This window comes from Loxodonta africana, chromosome 7, assembly GCF_030014295.1.
Source record: "Loxodonta africana isolate mLoxAfr1 chromosome 7, mLoxAfr1.hap2, whole genome shotgun sequence".
NCBI classification, from domain to species: domain Eukaryota; kingdom Metazoa; phylum Chordata; class Mammalia; order Proboscidea; family Elephantidae; genus Loxodonta; species Loxodonta africana.
In genome coordinates this window covers 69,797,037-69,820,632 of record NC_087348.1, presented here as the reverse complement: position 1 = coordinate 69,820,632, position 23,596 = coordinate 69,797,037, and the positions used below count along the sequence as shown (strand labels likewise).

At 34.4% G+C, this 23,596-nt stretch overlaps 1 protein-coding gene across 10 annotated transcripts in view; it reads right to left on the bottom strand.

The window, feature by feature from the left end:
* BTBD10 (BTB domain containing 10) overlaps positions 1-23,596 on the bottom strand; it is a 73,221-nt gene that overhangs the window by 12,175 nt on the left and 37,450 nt on the right. For 4 of the 10 annotated variants that reach the window (XM_010592217.3, XM_064288412.1, XM_003412000.4 and 1 more), the window contains 4 exons: positions 11,374-11,570; positions 9,159-9,444; positions 6,551-6,653; positions 4,716-4,836 (listed from right to left, as the gene is read on the bottom strand). In XM_010592217.3, the coding sequence (XP_010590519.1) occupies positions 4,716-4,836; positions 6,551-6,653; positions 9,159-9,444; positions 11,374-11,527 (664 nt within the window). In that variant the 5' untranslated portion in view covers positions 11,528-11,570. The remainder of the gene's footprint in view (positions 1-4,715; positions 4,837-6,550; positions 6,654-9,158; positions 9,445-11,373; positions 11,571-23,596) is intronic. The other 6 variants (XM_010592218.3, XM_023550825.2, XM_023550826.2 and 3 more) reach the window with 3 other exon arrangements.

The window sequence follows — 23,596 nt, the reverse complement described above, 5'->3', positions numbered from 1 at the left end:
CACCATCTCTTACCTGGATTACTGCAATAGCTTCCTAATTGATCTCTTTGCTTCTGCCTTAAATCTCCTTTCAGTCCATTTATAACACAATAGCCAATTCAACAAGTAATTAAAAGCCATGAAAATAACAGTGAAGAAATCAGATGCTATGAGAAGTGTATGATACAGGGCCTATGGAGAATCATTACCTGAATTAGTGATATTAAAGATAAGACCTGAAAGAATGGCAGAGAAGGGAAGAAGCTGACTCTACCAGGCAGCAGAAATGGTATTTGCAGAGGCTTTCAGGTGGGAAGCAACATGACACATTTAGGGAACTGAAAGAAGGCAGTGTGGCTAGAGTAGAGGGTTGGAGCAGTAGTAATGAGGAATGAGACCACAGACATAGGGAGGAGACAGAAAATTTATTCACTGAACAAATAATTACTGTCTACTCTGTACCAACCATTGTTCTAAATTCTGAGGATGCAGTGTGAACAAACCAGGAAAAAGTTCCTATTCTACTGGAACTTACATTCTGTTAGGTAAGACAGATAATAAACCAGGTAAACAAGTAACATATGGTATGTTAGAGAGTGGTATGTGCTAAACCCATTGTGATCCTTTGAAACGCTAAGCCAGATCAGGACTATAGTACTGTACAACTCTACACTGAATTCTGAGTGAACAGAGCCCCATAAAATGGTACAATATGACGGCCTTACAGATCATATCACTCTGTTCAAAACTACCCAATGGTTTCCTCTCACTCAGAGTAAAAGCCAAATACCTTACGGTGGCCCATAAAGGCCCACATGACCTAACTCCTGTTACCTCTCTGACTTCATCTCCTACTACTGACATCCTCACTCACTCCATTCTAACTATACCGGCCTCTTTGCTGCTCTCACACATGCCAGGGAAGGTCCTTCAACACTTGTACTCACTGTTAAGTTCTCTTGAAATTTACTTAAATTTTCCTCTCCAGAAGTCCTGGCTTCTTTCTATCTCTACTTTCTATCCCTGGTTACTCTATCTCCCATTCTTACTTTTTTTTTTTTTTGTTTCCTCACCATTTATTATAAGGAACCCTGGTGGTACAGTGGTTCAGGGTTCAGCTGCAAACTGAAAGGTCAGCAGTTCAAACTCACCAGGTGCTCTGCAGGAGAAAGATGTGGTGGTCTGCTTCCAGAAAGATTACAGCTTTGGAAACCCTTTGGGGCAATTCTACTCTTTCCTGTAGGGGTGCTATGAGTTGGAATCAACTCATTACTACCTAACATACCGTATGTTATTTGTTTACCTTGTTTATTATGTCTTTCCTAACAGAATGTAAGTTCCAGTAGATTAGGAAGTTTTTCCTGGTTTGTTCACACTGTATCCCCAGAATTTAGAACTGTGGTTGGTACTGAGTAAACTAATTATTTGTTCAACGAACAAATTTTCTGTCTCCTCCCTATGTCTATGGTCTCATTCCTCATTACTACTGCTCCAACCCTCTACTCTAGCCACACTGCCTTCTTTTAGTTCCCTAAATGTGTCATGTTGCTTCCCACCCGAAAGCCTCTGCAAATACCATTTCTGCTGCCTGATACAGTCAGCTTCTTCCCTTCTCTGCCATTCTTTCAGGTCTTATCTTTAATATCACTAATTCAGGTAATGATTCTCCATAGGCCCTGTATCATACACTTCTCATAGCATCTGATTTCTTCACTGTTATTTTCATGGCTTTTAATTACTTGTTGAATACTTATCTACCCCACTAGACTGTAAACTCCATAAGGATAGGGACGATATCTATCTTGTTCATCACTATACGTACTATAAGCTTGATTAAGAAGGAAAAAAAAAAATGAAATGACAAGTTAAATAGTAAACTAAAAACATATAGCTGGTGCTCAGGAGAAAGACAGTTGTTAAAGAACTGGGAATCCTCAGTGTATAGATAATATCTGAAGTCACAGTGATGAATAGCATTACTTAGGATGAATGTATAGATTCTGAAAGAGAGAAGGTAGCTAAGAACAGAACAGTGGGGAAAAGCCACATTCGAGGGATGAAGGAGCAGGTGAGAGGACAATAAGCAGAAGACCTAAAAGAAGAGTATCAAAAAGCTAAAGGAGCAAAGAGTCTAAAAGAAATGGTAATTTAACAGTGAAACCTAAAGAAAATGCCTTTAAAGACAGGGATGCCAGAATCACCACTAAACTTAACATTGTTCAAATTCTTCTAGTCAATTCAACAACATAAAAAAGATATACAAAGTGCTATCTATAACAGGGTCAATTAGCTACCAAGAAATATATGAAAATCAGTAGAAAGGCTATTAAACAGGGCTCTGCAAGGTGGCTAAATATAAACGTACAAAATTCAGTAACTTTCTTATATTTCAGAAGTTCGAAAATGTAAATGTAATCCATACACAATAACAAAAACACACAACATCAAAGAATAAACAAACTCAGAGCAGAAACTACATGAAAAAAATGATAATACTCTTACTAAGAAGACAAAAAGAGTATGAATAATTGGAAAGTCATGGCATTTGGAGCAAGAAGTCAACATAGTAAATATGTTACTTCTAATATTAACTTCAAAGAATTACAATGAAATTCCCAATTTTTTTTTTTTTAATGAAAATTTTCTTTTTCAAGGTCTAGAACGGACATAGGAGGCCTGGTGGTGCAATGTTTAAGTGCTCAACTGCTGAAAGGTTGGCAGTTTGAACCCACGCAGCTACTCCCTGGGAGCATGACCTGGTGATCTGCTCCTGTAAAGACTACAGTCTAGGAAAAACCCCATGGGGTAGTTCTACCTGGTCACATGGGGTTGCTATGAATTGAACTCAACTCGATGCCACCTAACAACAACAACATCATGGACATAGGTCAGATTTGAGCATGTTCAAACCTGGAAACTACTATATATGAAGAAAGAAAGATTAATAATACTAGAAGGGACAACAAGTGAAAAAGGGTACTAAAAAAAAAAAGCATGAGAGGATGAAATAATTTATTCATTCAACAAATATTTACTGAGTCCTTACTATGTGGCAGGCACTATGAACACAAAGTCAAAAAAAGGTATCATCCCTGTTCTCAAAGTCCAAACTGGTTGAATAGCACAAACTGAAACATAGAGAAAGGCTGATAGAATGAGAGAGAGATAGTGTGTGTGTGTGTGCGCACGCACGCGCATGTGAGAGAGAGAAAGGGAGAGAGACAGAACATGAAAGAACATATAAGTGAGCCCCGTCTCTACATTTCAGTGATTTCAGAGGCAGATTCCCTTTCTCAAAAGGCTTGAAGAACTTAAGTTTTTGGTCTTCAGTCAGAATTGAGAATGTTTGGGCCTGGAAATTACTATACATGGACAGAGAATTTGAACTAGTCCCATTAAACGACATGGATGGTGCCTTTCTTCTGAATGACAATTCTGAACTGGTGCTTTATTCAGACTTTAAAATTCATTTTTTATTTCACCTTCACCCAAGGACACTGTATTTTTCTTTCTTTTTTTTGGCCCTAGGCCCTCATTCCTGAGTTCAGTCCTGGTTCTCAAAACCTCTTCTGGATTACAGTGCTTGCCTGAGAATGTGGACCCTGAAGAAATTTATAGCCTAGTTGGGAGCTCTTACTTACAATGGACTTCCTTTACTATACTGTTAAGTTCTACGACAGAAGAGTGAGATGTCAGTTCCACCATGTGCCAATCTTTCTTGCTTCTCAGTATGGTGTCCCTTCTGCCTGGAACATATTTCCTCTTCCTTCTCCTCCAGAAAGCTTCCCCAATCCCCCACACCTGAGTTAGATATGACTCCTATATGCTTATTTAGTACCTATTCTTTAACACCATAATATATATTATGTGTAATATTATATATACCCATTGCTGTCGAGTCAGTTCCGACTCATAGTGACCCTACAGAACAGAGTAGGACTGTCCCATAGAGTTTCCAAGGAGTGCCTGGTGGATCTGAACTTTTAGTTAGCATCCGTAGTGCTTAACCACTATGCACCAGGGTTTCCATGTAATATTATATAGCTATTATATATTATATTGGAGCCCTGGGTGCAGCAGTTAAGAGCTTGACTGCTAATCACAAGGTCAGCAATTCAAATCTACCAGCAGCTCCTTGGAAACCCTATGGAGCAGTTCTACTCCATCCTACAGGGTCACTATGAGTCAGAATCCACTCCACAGCAACGGGTTTGGTTTTTCTGGTTGTATATTATATATGATACGATATGATATGGTGGGATAGGATAGGATAGAATAGATATACATGCATAAATGAAGGCTAGGGATTCAATCTAAAATCTTTAATGACAAGTATTGTTTTTGAGAATTATTTGTATCTTCCATAGTGCTCAGGATATTCTCTTACATGATAAATATAAAAAATTACTAATTTTTAGATGATCTGATCTGAGGAGTGAAGCCAAACCAGGGCTCCCAAGTTAGGAGATAAAAGCTGACAAAAAATGACAGAGGAAGCAGCCAAGGAGAAAATCTAAAAAAAAAGTTAAAGCTTAAAAAAATGTCATGGAAAATTACACAAGGAACTTACAAAGATCTCTAAAGACTTCCATGAGTACTCTTCATTGTACTAGATAGTTTACAATTCAATTAAACACATATTTGAGGTCTAACTAAGTAAACAGCACTATTTCAGGTTTTTCATTCAAATATATTATAGCTCTATAAACCACTTACACACAAAACATCATACTTACTGAGATCTCTACATTTTATAGTACTATATTCAAAAGAGATACAAAGATAGTCACATGCTTCTCTCAGTTCAGGAATAGATATGCCATCAGGACAACGGATTATTCCTGTCTTATAGTAATCCTGAAAAATAAAAAAGTAAAGAATGCATAAAACATCTAGAGCACAAAAAAAGGTAGTCAAAACTCATCATTAAGGTCAGACTGGTATCATTTTTGAAAACAGTGAAGTTCTGACATCTCAAAGTTGTGGATTTTTAAAGTAAGGGGAACCTCAGTTCACCTATTTTATAGATAAGAGAAATTTAGGCCCAGATGGGTTCACTGACTTACTTAGCCATACAATTATTTAATAGCAGAGGAAACATTGAGACCTGGGTCTCCCCATTCTTTATTCATCTCTTCTTTGTACTGTATCACGCTAATACATATTTCTCCCACTATAAGTTATTTTTCTACACAACTACATTTTCTAAATAAGGAAGTTGGATAATATATTCTAAGGTACCTTCAATATTACGTACAGAATTTAATAAAAATGAAGGCTTTTCATAAAGAACTGCAAAGTCATATTCAAGCATTAAAATACGTAAAACCAGATACACAATTAGATATTCTTCTTTTAAGTAATATCGTTTGCTGTTTCCCATATTACTGCAAACAATAAATAGTAATTATTTCCAAAATCTACTTTAAAAGTTGTTAGACCTCAGAGTTACAAATAAGTTATTCTATAACTTAGTCTTAAAAAGTTTTCTTACTGTCAACTCCATAGGGGGCTAAATGGAAGTGTGGTCACTTGCAAGAGGACTTTCCAACATGCTTAAAAAAAAAATCAAGACCTGTATCAAGCTTCTTGAGTTTCAGAGCCACAGTAACACAAATTTCCAAGGTTGCTACAACAGTAGAAGCAAAATGTCTTCTGGTGCTTGTCTAAGTTCTAGCAACCTGATCGAGACCAACTACTTTTCCTATCTGTCTTCTACCTGAGGTTCCTCTCTCCCTTCTTCCTCTAAAACTCTGAGAAAGCTATGTTTCCATACTGTGGAATGAACTGTCTGTCATACACTGTAAATCAAATCTTTATCCTTGAATTGAAATTACAAGTATAAATTCTGTAATAAACCAAAAAACCAAACCCATTGCCGTCGAGTCGATTCCAACTCACTGCAACCCTACAGGACAGAGTAGGACTGCCCTGTAGAGTTTCCAAGGCTGTAATCTTTACAGAAGCAGACTGCCACATCTTCCTCCCGCAGAGCAGCTGGTGGGTTCAAACTGCCGACCTTTTGGGTAGCGGCCAAGCACTTAACCATTGCAACTAGGGCTCCTAAATTCTGCAATATTAATTCAAATATTCCTCAAAATAAAAGGTTAAGACCGCACATAAAAAAACAGTTTTGTTAACAAATACAGTTTGAAGATGATTGTTAAATGTTCATAAGTTTCCATATTGCTGGTTATATGCAATAAAATATTAGAATCCTAGTAGCCACATTCATTCTCAGGTTGTAAAAGTGATCAACTTATTGTATTTAACTGAATTAAGGAGAAAGGAGTACTATGATATCTGAAATGTTACTACTAGATGACTTGAGAAAACTGCATATGCAGACCCAAGAGATGAATTCAGCCCTATCCAACCTCCCCAAAGGCCATAAAATTCATTTGTTTATATCATATTATCTTTATGGACTAAAATAAAGATTAATGAAATAGTATTTAAAGAAAAATGATAGCCCATATACCTTCGAGATATATTCAAACAGTACTTGGCATCCAAGTGCTTATCAAGAAGGGGTCTTATGATTAAGTCAATACACATAAAAAACACTCACCAGAATAGCTCGAAACACAGTGGAGCCAATTCCCTCTGCCACCTCATACTCTCCCTTCTCATTGGGACGTGTAAAGTTATGTTCTCTGCCAGACCCAAACATCCTATAATAGCAAATAATGGAGAAATAACATCAATAAAAACAGAGTACTTCAAAAAAAAAGGAAAATCAATTTATATACAAAAATAAATGGAATTATTATTTAAGCATTAAATTATATCATTAAATTAGTTTAAGAATATTTAGGAGAATTTATCCTGGCAAATAGAGTAAATGAAGGGTTTTTAAAAATATTTCCTTTTTGACAGGAGGGAACAGTAATATATAGATTCCTCATAGAGTCCTTATAAGCAACAATAAAATTAAATGATAAAATTCAGAAGCTAAAGAACTTTCCATCTCTTCCTCAGAAAGAAATCAATCAACCTTGGGGAAAAGGTGATTTTTATACCAATCCTGTCAAAAAGAAAAAAGGTAACCACGTTATCCATGCCCCTCCCTTAAAACCACTGTGGCTGTCTTCATTATAAAATTAACGCTATAATGGAGCACATACAACAAACTAAATTGTGAAAAATCGGTTAGGATGTTTGGTTTTCATAATCTTAATAACAAACGTAAAAAATCTTGCCCAAAATTCTTATACTTGCATCTTATACATCCTAAGAGTAATAAACAAGCAACCAAATGCTTGTACAGAGTACTGGGTAGAAAGAGTATAAACCAAAAACCAAACCTACTGCTGTTGAGTCAATTCTGACTCACAGAGACCCTACAGGACAGAGTAGAACTGCCCCAGAGAGATTCCAAGGAGCGCCTGATGGATTCGAACTGCCAACCTCGTAGTTAGCAGGTGTAGTACTTAACCACTATGCCAGAAAGAGTGCAAAGAGGAATAAAGGAGTGAAAAGGGGAATAAAAAGTTTAAATAAACGAGCAAAATACTCTTAATATTATTTTCTTAAATATGCAAAAAATATAAATGGATTTGTTTTTTCAAGTTATATTGTCAGCCCTTTAACGGTGACTACTTAGAAAAGAAGCAATTTGCAAAATATGTCCTTTACAGTGAAAAGTTCAATGCAGTATACCCAAGAAAATTTAAAAATTGTAATTATTTAAGAAAGTTGAACCTCTGAATCCCATAACACCCCTATCCCCAACGTAAATACAGCTGATCTAAGTATTCTACTCAACGATTTTCCAATTTAAATCATTTCCTCTTTTGTTGTAACACAGAAACCTATAATGAACAAAGCTTTTTTATTTCAAAGTTTCTAAAAAAATGCCAACTGCCTTTTACAGTCAGTTTTCATGAATATTAATTTTCATCCCCAAAGACACGCTGTAGTCAACTGACATGAAAAGAAGCCTTCACTGGTTTTAAAAAAAAAAGACAGTCTTTCAGGAATCAAATGTCATGCAATTTTCTCAAATACTTGAACTTTTTATAAAAGGGGAACGCTATTCTTTTCAGATCATTATGGGTAGTTTAAAAAAAAAACACACACACACACTTTTTTTTTTTTTAAAGAAAACCTAGCCTAACTGCTGAAGCAAAATTTCAAATATCCACTTTTTAATTGTGTCTTTAAAATTTAGGCAAAAACATAAGGTATTATTAACAATGTCAAGTCATCCTCCTAGTTTCCATCGATAGGCTTCCCCTACACTACTAAAAAAACATAAAAGCCTACAGTTCGAGCATTTTTTTCTCATGAACATGAAGTCCAGTGCCACTGTTAAAATATTTAGCTACTCAAAATGTATATGGTATCATAATGCTAGTAGCATTTATTCTATATTCTGAGACAAGACAAATCTCTCTCTCTCACACAGACATCTTAAATAGTTACTCAGACTATAGTTACAGTCAAATAGTTATACACGCTAGAAATAAAACAACTTTTTACTTCATATAAGCTCCTATTTCATTTACATGTCCTTTCATTTTATACTAAAGTGAACAAAGATACTGATTTTACAATTAAAAAAAGTATTTGATGCTAGTTTTGGACATATTGAAAAAAATCAAGCCTATATTTCTATATCCTCCTCGGATTGTGGTTCCCATAACCGCAAACTTTAATCTATTACTCTGAACCAGCATGGTTTAGAAGATGACTATTACCTCCTTCATTCTACTACTTGTTTATGGCATTTCTTTTTTTTTAAAGTATCTATATCAAACTGACAATTCCTGCTGACTTTATAGCTGATTAAACTTTTTTTTCTTTAAACAGTGCTGATACCATTCTGTATTTGAACACTCAAGTACAGGAAATCACATTATCACTATTAAATTCACCTTGTGAGATTCAGTCTATGGCTTCAACCTATAGTGATCTTCTGGTAACCTGACTTCATTAACTAGTGTATTTACTATTTTTATTGACACTGCAAAGAATGTTAGAAATAAACCCAAGGTCAAGGACTTGTTCCATTAACTTAGGCAAGTAATTTAACCTCCAAAACTCCATTCCTTTGTCTGTAAAGCTAGAACACTGTTTTAGGTTTAGGGTTTTACTGTAAACCTTAAATGAAAAACTAAAATAATGACTGTGAAAGTGCTTTTAATTAGTAATGCAAAGATTGCAATAATACAAACCTGCCCAACATTGTATTTGGCTGTGCAGTAAAAATGGATGGATCTACAACAAATCTAGTGTTATCCACTATTAGTGTCACTCGTTCTGATGTTCTTACATTCCGAGCTCCTTCTTTTGCATTTTCATACACAAATACCATCTCCCCAGATGTCTTACAGCTACCATCTGAACTTGACTGACTACTGTTTCTGCTGCTGTTTCCAGCACTGCTACTGGAACCATTTGGGGATGCTTTTTGAGGACGAGGACTGCTTGGACGAGAGGAGCTGTGATCTTTTTCTCGTTCTGAAATAGAAAGGTGTAAACAAAGTTACGCATCATTTCTTTTAAAAATTCCAGATCCACGTATTTTAAAATGTTGATATAAAAGTTGTTTTAAATGACGGCATTTCTGATTTTTCACTTCAAATAACAAGTATTTTTATAGAACACCATAAACATCATTTCCCAGGAACAAAACCCAAAACACCAAAATATTGCCTAAATAATAAATTTTTATTTGTGGCCTTTTAAAAAGATGTTTTTATTGACTAATATTGACCCAGACTAAGATTAATATTAAGGCAAATTTTATGTCATTACTCCATTTAGAAATATATATTAAAAAAGAACCAAATATTCTCACAAGGCAAATAAATAAGCATTGAAATTTAATAAAAGATTGAGAAGAATATCAATTTAAACTATTCTAAACACTAAAAGTATTTATATTATTCTGAGAACACACTATAAACTTCGGAATCTCACTGTTAATAAGGGCATTCCAAAACTAGTAATCTATCTCACAAAAGGAAGGTTCAAAAGGAAGAAAAAAAACATTTAATAGCAGCAAGGAATATTTTTTCAAATGACTTTTAATGTCTACCAAACAAAGTAGCTCTAATAGCTGATGATATACGGCTTTCTTCTCATCCTCCCTTTTGTTGAATTAAAGCATGGCTATAAACTTTGTAGGCCTACATGATTAATGTCTATAATTTTAATAGGTAGAAACTATTGTTAAAATTCAGAAAATTTTCTTTAGATTTTGTGATAAGAAGTTTCCCTAAGAGGCAATATTACTAACTTTGGAAGGTGACCTAAAAATGTACCTCCATTGCAGCAGTTTCGTTAGCTTTTGCCAAATTCCTCCATGACTCAGGCTATTTAGAACATTTGGTACGGCATTACTGATTATATAATTAAGTTTGCTATCTCCCCAGAGATACTCTGACACCTTCCTTTTATTACCTGTTTCCATAATGCTGGTAGCATCCCAAAAGCAAAATTCACTGAAGTAATAAAATAATTTAGTATATCCTCCTATTCTCTACCTGGGTACTGAACTTCGCATATAACTGTCACCTATTATTTATACTTTTCTTGATTTTTGGCTTTTAACTACTAGTCTGATTTCAAGGACCTACTTAGACATTGGCAGCTTCTCTGCATAATTAGACCCTAATACAAATGATTTTGATTTACCATAGTCAAAAAAAAAAAAAAATTTTTTTTTTTTTTTTTTTTATCAGAAACTGCCTCAGACAGTAAGCCAAAGCAATTAATTTGCCCCTTCCCCAGGAGAAAATGAAAATCAGCAAGCTCACGTTGCCTAGGTACCTCTGCTTCAGACTGTAACTGGTGCTTTAGTCATACAATGTATTCATCTGGGGCAATAATGTTCATTTATAAATTTTTTTTATAGTAATGAGTAGGACACAGGGAAAAGACCTGAATTAGTTGCTTATAAAGTAAAACAATTTACACCTTTCCTTTCATCTTCTATTTTTATTATTAATTTGAAATATTGTCAAAAATCAAAATAAATGACTCCATGCTACTGGTTATTCTAGTTTTCACTTCCTTTGTGAGTATGATTAACCCAGAGACTACTACCAATAATTTACTGTACTACAAACTATTTTAAAATAAACCATCACTTTATATTTCCTAAGATGAAACTCAGTTTGAAAGAAAATTTATGTATCAGTTTTAAAGATTTTTCAAATTCCTTCTTTTGTAAGACTATCCCAGACTCTTAAACATTTAATTTTAACTTGTATTTTATAAGCTGTTTTTTCACAGCAAGAATCCAGTTAAGCTTAAATAGAAAAAACTGAATTGAAGAAACTAATTTTACTCTCAAGTATTAGGTACAATTAATTGTTGACACTATTTTAAAAAGGTGAATGAACGCTTTTAAGAGCTGTTGGAAGGTTAGTGGAGTTTACATACCAACATGGTGCTGTCGTGTTGGAGAAGTAACATTTCTAATACAAGGAGTGAGCTGAGACTCTGTTCTTTCATGAGATGAATCTCGTGATCTGTCACTTGACCTTCGTCTATCTCTTGATCTCTCAAGTCCCCCACTAGCACCATGTAGACTCATTTTGGTGTGGTCAACTCCTCCTTTAGCAACACGTGAGAGAGTACTGATAAATTAGGGAAAAAAAAATTTAACCATAAAAGGAAAATATAAGATCACAAATCTTTAAATCACTAATATTTTGAAGCATGAAAATCAAATGCTACTTTCTAATTCTAAAACCTAGTTTACGCGTAGATTTCATAAATTCTGGAATAACATGTCTTTAATGATCACATAATTCAACTCAGTGTTTCTCAAATGAGAAAACCAAAGGCCAGAAAGGTTAAGTGACATTTGAATTAGCAGCGGAATAACAGTAGCAGTCGTCGTTGTCATTGTAGTAGAGATCATCCAGAGCTCCTAAGTATTACTCAAATGTCTTTTCAATTTCTTTGATTGTGGGAGGAAAAAGAAAAAGAAGGGCATCGTAGCTTCCACAACTTAAAAAAACTGAGGTGTAGGGAAAAGTAATTTATCTCCTTCCCAAATAAGTTTATACGCTAACTTCATTTTGAGAACACTTTTCAAAACATTATGATAAAAAAAAATCCTGAAAAGCATTTCTCTGAAAAACTTAACTGCAATGACTGTAAATAAAGTCACAGAATTTAAAAAATTTAAAAACATCTGAAGTAGAATAAATTTACTCATGTGAAGTGAACAAGTGGGAATGCTGATTAAAATATTCTAGTTCACATAATTCATTTACACAATTATTTATTAAGTTAGTGCTAAATGCCAATGGAAAGAAAAGCTCCCTACAGGAATTTATGATCTAAGTGTACCAATAAGACACATAAAATTTTAAACAATTTAAGAGTTATTCCAAATATATAAGACTACTAAATATATCCCAACTACATAACTACTAAATGAGTGATAGATGATAGATACTTCAGAATCTCAGAGGAAGGAGGTATCACTGCAAATTAGCACTAGTCACTGACGCAACAGGCTCTGACAAACAGATAAAGATTTCAATAATCAGAGTACACTGCAGGTAGGAAACAAAAATGAGACAGCCAGATCCACAGCAATTTGGAAATTTACCATCTTAGCATATACCATGGTTCCCGGTTTAATTTTTTTTTTTTTTTGGAAAAAAAAGTGGATTTAGAATCAAATTATTCTTTTGATAATTAATAGCTCAACACTTTCAATGTTACCTAACATTTCCGAGGCTTCTTTCCTCATATGTAAAACGTGGACTGTACTTAACTTTCTAAGGTTAATGTGAGGATTAAATGAGGTATATATAATTAGTAAAATGTCCAGCAATGTACCTGGCACAACTGAATCACCCGTTAAATGTTCACTATTAGTATAACAGGTGAAGATATTAAAGTTCAAAATTACATGACCTGCTCAGAATCACACAGTATTTAGTGACAATGCTAATAACACTAGAACCTATGCCTTCTCGTTTATTACCTCCATAATATTACGAAGCTCTACTTCATCAAAAGCACACTAGTTAAAATTTAATCTTCCTGATAATTCAGAAAGTAGTTTTAAATCCTGCAGTGCCTTAGTCATGTCCTTTGTTGGCATATTAGATATAACGCTTTCTTTTGTTATTTTAGTGGCTTCTTTCATATGAAAATCAGTAACTACCTCACTGTAACAAAGACTACAAAGACAAATGATAGTGGTGACTTTGTTCCTTAAAAGCTATTTCTACATAAAGCTTAGTTATCAGCCTTTATCAGTCTCTCATAAACCCTCAAAAAAAAAAAAAAAAAAAAAAAACTACTACTGCCACCTTCTTTTAGTGAAAAAAAAGAAATCACAGTAGGTTTGTATTCTTGGAACATAATCTTTTTCTTCAACAAAACTCAAACCAAACCCATTGCCGACGAGGTAATTCCGACTCATGGCGAGCCACGCATTAGAGCAGAACTGCTCCACAGGGTTTTTCTTGGCTGTAATCTTTATGGAAGCAGACCACCAGGCCTTCCATGGTATCTGTCACTGGGTGGGTTCAAACCGTCAACCGTCAGGTTAGCAGTTGAGCACAAACCAAATTTGTGCTACCCAGGGACTTATCCTTCAACAAGGATAGAACAAATCAAAAGGTGCTACTGCATTTATGTTAAACACTTTAAAAAAGTATGTTTCTGGCTCATTTCTTAAAATAAGAAAAAAAGAATCCATACTAATACAACAAGACTGTTCATAGAAAAATTAACTCCTCAAATTATTCTGGCTGTTAAATTTGAATCATCTTCAACTACTATAAGAAAGCACATTTTCTAAATGTGAATCTAACTGATAATTTAATGGACAAGGTACAAACACAACTACAATTAAGGAAAGTGTAGGCTAAATGTCCAGTTTGACTAAAGGGCAAGCAGACCGATTAATTGAAAAAGCATTTCTATCAAATATCTTTGTAAGTGAAAGATCAGACATGGCTAAGCATTCTGCTGAAATGTTGGCTTCATTTCTAAACTGCTTAGATTTTAAATGAATGCAAAAGCTGTCGTAATACATTTCCATCTTTTCATTCCCAAATGGAATGTACTCTGAATCAGGCCTTAAAAACCAGGTGTCATAGAAAATTAATTATCTAATTAAATAATTTTAGATCAGGAAAGCAATATAAAAGCAAAAGCAATTAATATGTACAAAGGAAAATGAGGACACGCAAGTTCAGAGAGGACAACTCTATTTCAGTTTGCATTTAAAGGAGTTTAAGATGCATGAATTGAGGACAGGTAAGGAAAAGAAGACTAAACCAGCCTCAACATCTGCTGCCAGCCAAGATGGGAGAAACAGGTACTGAATTTATTCATCTGCTTGAAACAATGACAACGACGACAATAACAGACAAAAATACTTGAAACAATGGTTTGCAAGACACAGTATATCAGGCAACAAAGGAGAGTAATCCCTGAAAGATGGAAAACAAAGAAAGCTGAAAAAATGACCTAAATTACTATCTTGAGAATTTCCAGAGTACACACAGGGAGGAAAGATCCGCAGGCAGAGCTCGAGAGACTCAGAGTTATAGATCCGGAACTAAGAGGTTGGGACAATGTGTGGCTAGAATTCTCAGCAAAGAGTACCAGAGAGGGGACAACAGCACAGAGAAAAACTCAGGGATCTGCAGAGAATTCTCCTTGAGTATCGAGCTGAGTACCAATCAGTACGCACATGTAAGGAAATTACAGAAGGCTGAAGAACCAACTCAAAGGATTAGAGGAAATGGTGTCCAGCACCCACACTGAGCCAGAAATAATGCTTGTTTCCACCAATCAAACTGGAAAACCTCAAAATAGGGTATTGGGAAGAGGATCAAAAGGGCTCTACCTCTGAAACAGGAAATAACTAGACCTGGACTAAGCACTGCTCCAGTCCCGCTTACCAAATTTCAGAAGATCTAAAAGGATCAAAATGTTTTCCAGTGACTTACCTGAATCCCAAACAAAGCTCAAGAATATTTATAAGCATACAAAATTATTCAGCACCCAAACAAGGTAAAATTCACAATGTATACATCCAAACAAAAATTACCAGGTATGCAAAAAAGCAAGAAAACATAATACATAAAAAGAAGAAAGATCAATCAAAGTCAGCCCAGAACTGACACAAATGTGAGAATTAGAGACAAGGACATTAAAAAAGTTACTGTAACCGTATTTCTTCAAAAAGCTGTATACATATTGAAGATAAAAAAGCTATAAATCAAACTTCCACAGTTGAAAATAAAGATATCTGAGATGAAAAATACACTAAATGGAATTAATGGTAGATTAGACATTACAGAGAATTTGAAGACATAGCAAAAGGAAATATCAAAAATCAAACACAGACAAAAAATCGAAAAAGGAAGAAAACAAGCAAGCATAAGTAAGCTGTCGGTCAACTTCAAGTGGTCTAATATAGGTGAAAATATAGTTCATTAAAGAAAGGAGATAGGGGAGAGAAAAAACATTTGAAGAAATAAAATGGACATTTTTACAAATTTTGATGAAAACTACAAATCACACATGCAAGATGTGTAGCAAACCCCAAACACACTATAAAGTAAAAACAAAAAACTAGTCAACCTAGAATTCTATATCTGGTAAAAATATTTTTCAGAAATGAAGAAGAAATACAGACTTTTCAGACACAAAAAGAACTCATCATGAGCAGACCTGTGCTATAAGAAAAGTTAAAGGAAGTCCTTCAGGAAGAAGGGAAAACAATGCTGGTAAAAATATGGGTCTACACAAAGGAAGGAAGACACTGGAAATAGTGACTACTTGGAAAAACATATTATTTTTTCCATTATTTAAATCTGTTTAAAAGAAAAGGTTAGACAATAATTATAACAATGATTTACAGGGTTTATAACATATATGTGAAGGTAAAATGTATGACCACAACAGCACAAAGTTTGGGAGGGGAGAAATAAAAGTACACTATTATAAGGTTTTTATACTACATGAGAAGCGGTATATTGTTACTTTAAGGTAGACTGCGATTAAGTTAAAAATATATACTATAAACGCTAAATCAACCATTAAACTAAGGGTAATAGATAATATGCCAAAAAAGGGCATAAAATAGAATTAAAAAAAAAAATCAATCCAAAGGAAGGTAAAAAGTGAGAAACTCATTCTAAAATTCCTATGGAAATGCACAGGACCTGAAACAGCTAAAACAATCAAAAGAAAAAAAACAGAACAGAACTAAAAGAGAAACACAATTTGATTTCAAGACTTACTATAAAGCTACTATAATTAACACAGAGTGTTACTGGAATAACAATGGATAAGTATGTTAATGGACCACAATAGATACTTCAGAAAAAGACCTATATATATATATATATATATATATATACACACACATATATATACATATACACATATATACACACACATATATACAGAGAAAAGTTCAGCATAATTCCACAACATAGGTTTCTGCCAAAAAAGGAAGACTGTCTTAGGGAGTTAATACAATTTTGATATTTTTCTAACAGAAAATGATCCTTATTATGACTACCCAGTGAACTCTCTAAGCTTGGGTATATACATTATTTTAAAAACAAATAGCTAAGATTGCCATAATAAAGTATAAAAAATAGTTTTAAAAGTCAATAAAACAAGAGCTTAAATGAGCTGAGGTTTTAAAAATAGGCTAAAACCAACCAAAGGATTTCTTATATTACATCTAAGGTAAGAAGTTCATCAAGGAAAGTACAACAATAATACAAGGCTATGCAAGGGAAAAAAATTTAATCACATCCATACACATGTGATTAAAATATTACAGAACTACTAACCAGAAAAAATTAAGTGAAAAAGAATGCATGCAAAAACTGATTAAATCCAAATAAGGTCTACAGTTAACAGTATTATACCAATTTCATTTTCCTGTTTTTGATAATGTACTGTACTTTACAACATACATATATTTGCTGTTGTTGTTCGGTCCCATACAGTCAGTTCCGGCTCGTAGTGACCCTATGTACAAGAGAATGAAACACTGCCCAGTCCTGCACCATACTCACAATCAATGTTGTGTTTGAGCCCATTGTTGAAGCCACTGTGTCAATCCATCTGGTCTTCCTCTTTTTTGATGACCCTCTGCTTTACAAAGCATGATGTCTTTCTCCAGGGACTGGTAACTCCTGATAATATGTACAAAGTATTTAAGATGTAGTCTTGCCATTCTTGCTTCTAAAGAGCATTCTGGTTGTACTTCTTCCAAGACAGATTTGTTTATTCTTCTGGCAGTCCATGGTATATTCAATGTTCTTCACCAACACCATAATTTAAAGGCATCAGGTCTTCTTTGGTCTTCCTTATCACAGCTTTCACATACATCTGAGGCAATCAAAAACACCATGGTTTGGGTAAGGGGCACCTTAGTCTTCAAGGTGACATCTCTACTTTTTAACACTTTGAAGAGGTCTTTTGTAGCACATTTGCCTAATGCAATTCATCATTTTATTTCCTGACTGTTGCTTCCATGGGTGTTGATTGTGAATCCAAGTAAAATGAAATCCTTGACAACTTCAGTTTTTTCTCCATTTATCATGATGGTATTACTGGTTCAGTTGCAAGAATATTTGTTTTCTTTATATTGAGGTGTAATCCATACTGAAGGCTGTGGTCTTTGAACATCATTAGTAAGTGCTTCAAGTCCTCTTTGCTTTCAGCATGCAAGGTTGTGTCATCTGCTTAACACAGGTTGTTAATGAGTCTTCCTCCAATCCTGATGCCCCGTTCTTCTTCATATAGTCCAGCTTCTCGGATTATTTACTCAGCATACAGATGGAATAAGTATGGTGAAAGGATACAACCCTGATGCACCTTTCCTGACTTTAAACCACGCAGTACTCCCTTGTTGTGTTCAAACCACTGCCTCTTGGTCTATGTACAGGTTCCTCACAAGCACAATGAAGTGTTCTGGAATTCCCATTCTTCAAAATGTTATCCATAATTTGTTATGATCCACACAGTTATTACAAAAGCCTAAATTTGCACCCTAAATCATGAATCCTCTGAGATTACAATTTTCATCAACTAAGGAATATCATGGGAACCCTGATGGCACAACGGTTAAGAGCTTGGCTGCTAACCAAAAGGCTGGCAGTTCAAATCCACCAGGAGCTCCTTGAAAACCCTATGGGGCAGTTCTACTCTGTCCTATAGGGTCACTATGAGTCAGAATCAACTTGACGGCAACTGGTTTTTTTTTTTTTTTTTTAAGGAATATCACATCCAGCACCCCAATCATATAAATAAACCCACCTTAAACACACACACACTTGCTAAAAGAAAATAAAATATTTCAATTTTTAGTTTTTCAACTTTATAAACTAATACTGCTTCTCTGATTTCTTTATATCAACTATATGACCAAAGACAAGATGAGTTGTGTAATGATATCAAGGACACCACACATGAAGAAAGCAAGAGGTCGTTAAAAAGACCGGAAAGAAAGAAAAGACCAAAATGGATGTCAGAAGAGACTCTGAAACTTGCTCTTGAACAATAAAGTAGCTAATGTGAAAGGAAGAAATGATGAAGTAAAGGAGCTGAACAGAAGATTTCAAAGGGTGGCTTGTGAAGTTATAATGACATGTGCCAAGACCTGAAGATAGAAAACCAAAGGGGAAGAACATGTTCAGCATTTCTCAAGCTGAAAGAACTTGAGAAAAAATTCAAACCTCAAGTTGCAATGCTGAAGGATTCTATGGGCAAAATATTAATCAACACAAGAAGCATCAAAAGAAATGGAAGGAATACACAGAGTCATGGTACCAAAAAGAATTGGTCAATGTTCAATCATTTCAGGAGGAAGCATCTGGTACATGGTACCGAAGGAAGAGGTACAAGCTGCACTGGAGAAAAACAAAGCGCCGGGAATTGTTGGAACACCAATTGAGATGTTTCAACATACAAATGCAGCACTGGAGGTGCCCACTCATCTATGCCAAGAAATATGGAAGACAGCTACCTGGCCAACCGACTGGAAGAGATCCATATTTGTACCCATTCCAAGGGAAAGTGATCCAACAGAATGTAGAAATTATCAAACGATATAATTAATATCACACACAAGTAAAATTTTTCTAAAGATAATTCAAAAGCATTTGTGGCAGTGTATCAACAGGTAACCACCAAAAATTTAAGCCAGATTCAGAAGGGGACGTGGAACAGAGGATATCATTGCTGATGTCAGACGAATCATGGCTGAACACAGAGAATACCAGAAAGATGTTTACCTGTGTTTTACTGACTATGCAAAGGAATTCAACTGTTCGGATCACAACAAATTATGGACAACATCATAAAGAATGGGAAATCCAGAACACTTAATCGTGCTCATGAAGAACCTGTATATAGAACGAGACAGTCATTCAAACATAACAAGGGAATACTGCATGGTTTAAAGTCAAGAAAGGTGTGCGCCAGGGTTTTATCTTTTCATCATACTATTCAATCCTGTATGTGAAACAAATAATCCAAGAAACTGGACTATATGAAGAAGAATGGGGCACCAGCATAGGAGGAGGACTCACTCACAACCTGTGATATTCAGATGACACAAGTGAAGAGGACTCGAAGCACTGACTGATGAAGATCAAAGATCACAGCCTTCAGTATGGATTACACCTCAACATAAAGAAAACAAAAATCCTCACAGCTAGGCCAATAAGCAACATCATGGTAAACAGAGAAAATACTGAAGTTGTAAAGGATTTCATTTTACTTGGATCCACAATCGACATCCATGGAAGAACAGTCAAGAAATCAAACAATGCCACGCATTGGGCAAATCTGCTGCAAAAGACCTCTTTAAAGTGCGCCTGACTCAAGCCATTGTATTGTCAATCACCTCATATGCGTATGAAAGCTGGACGATAAGTAAGATGGAAAAATAATCGATACCTTTGAACCATGGTGTTGGCGAAGACCATCGAATATGCCATGGACTACCAAAAGAACAAACAAATTTGTCTTAGAAAAAGTACAGCCAGAAAACTCCTTAGAAGCAAGGATAGCGAGACTTCGTCTCATGCGTACTTTGGATACATTATCAGGAGGGGCCAGTCTATGGAGAAGGACATCATGCTTGGTAAAGCAGAGGGTCACTGAAAAAGAGGGAGACCTTCAAGGAGATGGACTGACACACTGGCTTCAACAATAAGCACAACGATTGTGAGAACTCAAAGGACCAGGCAGTGTTTCATTCTGTTGTACACAGGGTCCTTGACGGCACTCGACTACAACATATCCACTTAACTTCAAAATCATGCTTTGAGGGCAGTAAGTCTCTTCAGAATGTTCAAAGTCTTCTAAGGCGATCACTGTTGGAAGCAACTATTATAGCAAACTTTAGAATCATGATCTTGTATGAACTTTGGCATATAATGCTGTCACCTACTTAGTTTAAAAATTCTAACCATGGCAAGACTTTCCAATGGCAGGCTGTTCCCTAAGGAGTAAAGAGAAATTTAAGATAGTCTCTATAGGCTTGTTCAGTGAAACTACACAGGATCCTACAGAGAGGAAAACTGTAACATGTACAGAGATTTAAAAGTTCAATAGTTATGCAAAGTTTATAACAAAAACCATGCCATTCTCTCTGAAAGGATAAACTGGTACAGCCAGCCACAGAATGGCATACTACTCAACAATTAAAAACAACAAAAAAAGGAACTATTGACATTAGCAACAATGTGAATAGATCTCAAGTGCTTAATGCTCACTGAAAAAAGAACACACACACACACAACCCAAACTCAAAAACTTTACATACTATATGATTCCTTTTACATACTATTCTCAAAATGACAAAATTACACTGATAGAGACAAGATCAGTTGCCAGAGGTTAGGGCTGGGGAGAGGTAACATGAGGGAGTTTCTTTGTGGTGACGGAACAGTTTTGTTTACAGTGGTGGTTATAAGAAAGTACACATGTGATTAAAATATTACAGAACTACTAGCCAGAAAAAATTAAGCAAAAAAGAGTGCATACAAAAACTGATTAAATCCAAATAAGGTCTACTGTTAACAGTATTATACCAATTTCATTTTCCTGTTTTTGATAATGTACTACACTTGAGTATGACGTTATTATTCAGGAAAGCTGGGTGAAAGGCACCTGGGAACTCACTATACTATTTTTTTTGCAACTTCTTCTAAATCTAAAATTATTTCAAAATGAAAAAGTTTAACATATTCCAAAAAAGGCAATGTAGAACAGAAAAAAAAAGCAAAACTATAATCATTAAACTCAGTAAGATATTTTAAAAAAAGACACTGTATCCATAAAACAAAGACAGGTATGCTGTAAAATAAACAAAAAGAAACATTTAGAGAATAAGAGTTCTTAAAATTCAAAACACAAGAGCAGAAATTTGTAAAACATTACTAGAGAGGTTGAAAGAAAAAACTGAGAATATCCTTAAAAGAACAGAAAGGTTAAAAAATAGAAAATAACAGAAATCGTGGAAAAATTAGAAAAGACACTTTACCAAAAGCTAAATTTAAGTCCAAATATATTATACTGCCACTAGTCTAGTAACTACATGAGAGAAAAATCAACGATGGTCTGACAATTTATTTTTAACAAACCCATTCTGGATCATTTTAATATTTTTATTCAAGCCAATCATTATCTTTTTCATTTCTTGTTCTAAAATCTACCTTTTTCAAAATCAGACCTAGAATCTTCCATCTTTTACCACTTCTTTCATTCTTCTAAAATCTTCAAAGATTACAAATAATACCAATAATTTTAGTATTTTGCAGGCAGTTCCTTTCATAACTGTAACATGTTTCAATTGGCCCAAAAGACGACTAATTTAACTAGATACATTCTTTACCTCTATACCCATGTTGGTTTTTACATCTTTCCTAGCAGTATCTGTTTTGCTGCTGCTAATTCTATCGCTGCTGATGGTGGTGGCTGTGGTGGTCTGCTCTCCCTCTTTGACGAGGGAGCTCAAAAAAAAAAAAAAGCTGAGGAATTTTTCCCCCCCCATAGTCATGTATTATTGTTATACTTTCCTTGATCAACTTCTTACCTTAGATGTAATATAAGAAATCCTTTGGTTGGTTTTAACCTATTTTTAAAACCTCAGCTCATTTAAGCTCTTGTTTTTTTTTTAATTGACTTTTAAAACTATTTTTTATACTTTATTATGGCAATCTTAGCTATTTGTTTTTAAAATAATGTATATACCCAAGCTTAGAGAGTTCACTGGGTAGTCATAAGGATCATCTTCTGTTAGAAAAATATCAAAATTGTATTACTTAGCTCCCTAAGACAGCCTTCCTTTTTGGCAGAAACCTATGCTGTGGAATTATGCTGATCTTTTCTCTGATCAAGAATCAGAAACACTCAGGTTAGTGAAATAAATTACAAAATACTATGTAGTCCTTAAAAATTATGATATAGAAGGCTATTTCATAACTTAAGGGATTTTCACAATTAAGTTTTTTCTTAAAAAAAAAAAAAGATAGATTATAATAGTACATATAAAAATAGTATATCCCAAAATGTAAGTGTGTATGTGCAACTTTATATACAATGAAAAAAAGGTTATGCACCACAAAGTATTTAAAGTATTTTTCTTCTAACAATAACATATTTTTATTTTCTTCTATGTGCTTTTCTGTACTTGCCAAATTTTATGTAATGCATATATATTTCTTTTGCAATGAGAGGCATTATTTTTAAAGGATCAGCAGAACCAGAGGAAAGTGTTAGACAAAGTAAAAAGGTCTAGCTTAAGATTCTGCTTTTATAACTGTATTACTACTATAATAAGCTTAGAAAAGCATTTCTGGATCCCAAACCACAAAAAAAAGAAAAAGTCAATACAAGACACCACCAGTCTAACTATATAAATAAGTCATGACAGCCGTCAAGATGACCATTCAAGCTTTTAGGAATTAAATGGGGAAATCACCACAAGAACCTCCTTCCTTATAGTTCAAGTGAAGGACATTATGAACTATTGAAATACATTAAAAATAAAATAATTTTAAAATGTTGTATATTCCAAAAGTCCCTACAAAATGAACAATTAGTAGGCTGCGGTAACGAAGACAGAAAAAAAAAAATCACTAGTCAAAATGTTTAAAATTGTACTAAATGTCCTAATAAAGTCAGCAATGACACTTGTTAAGATATAAAGTCTCACAGCAAGAACAATAATCTTTATTTAGAAATGTTGCCTGACAAAATCAATTTACAGTAACCAAAAACTTATCTGGCTTACTCTCTGCTTTAGTTTTAGTATCTAAATCATCTATTCAGGTTCTATGTTATAAAAGAATAGGAAGTCATCTTAACCACTTAGAGCTTGTTCATTTAAAAATATTCAGCCCTATAAAATACTACTATATACAAGTGTTTCAACTAATCCGTAATTCATCTAGAAGATAAACTATATGTAACCCCTTTAGGAAATTATTTCATTTACCTTGAATTTTATTTTCAAATATAAAAAAAATTAGTTTTTCCTTGAAATAAGTTTTTTATGATATTAATAAAAAAGAAGAGCAAACAATGCATTCTCAAATTACACAAAGATTCTACTAAGGCTAAACAAAATAAAGAACAAAGCATC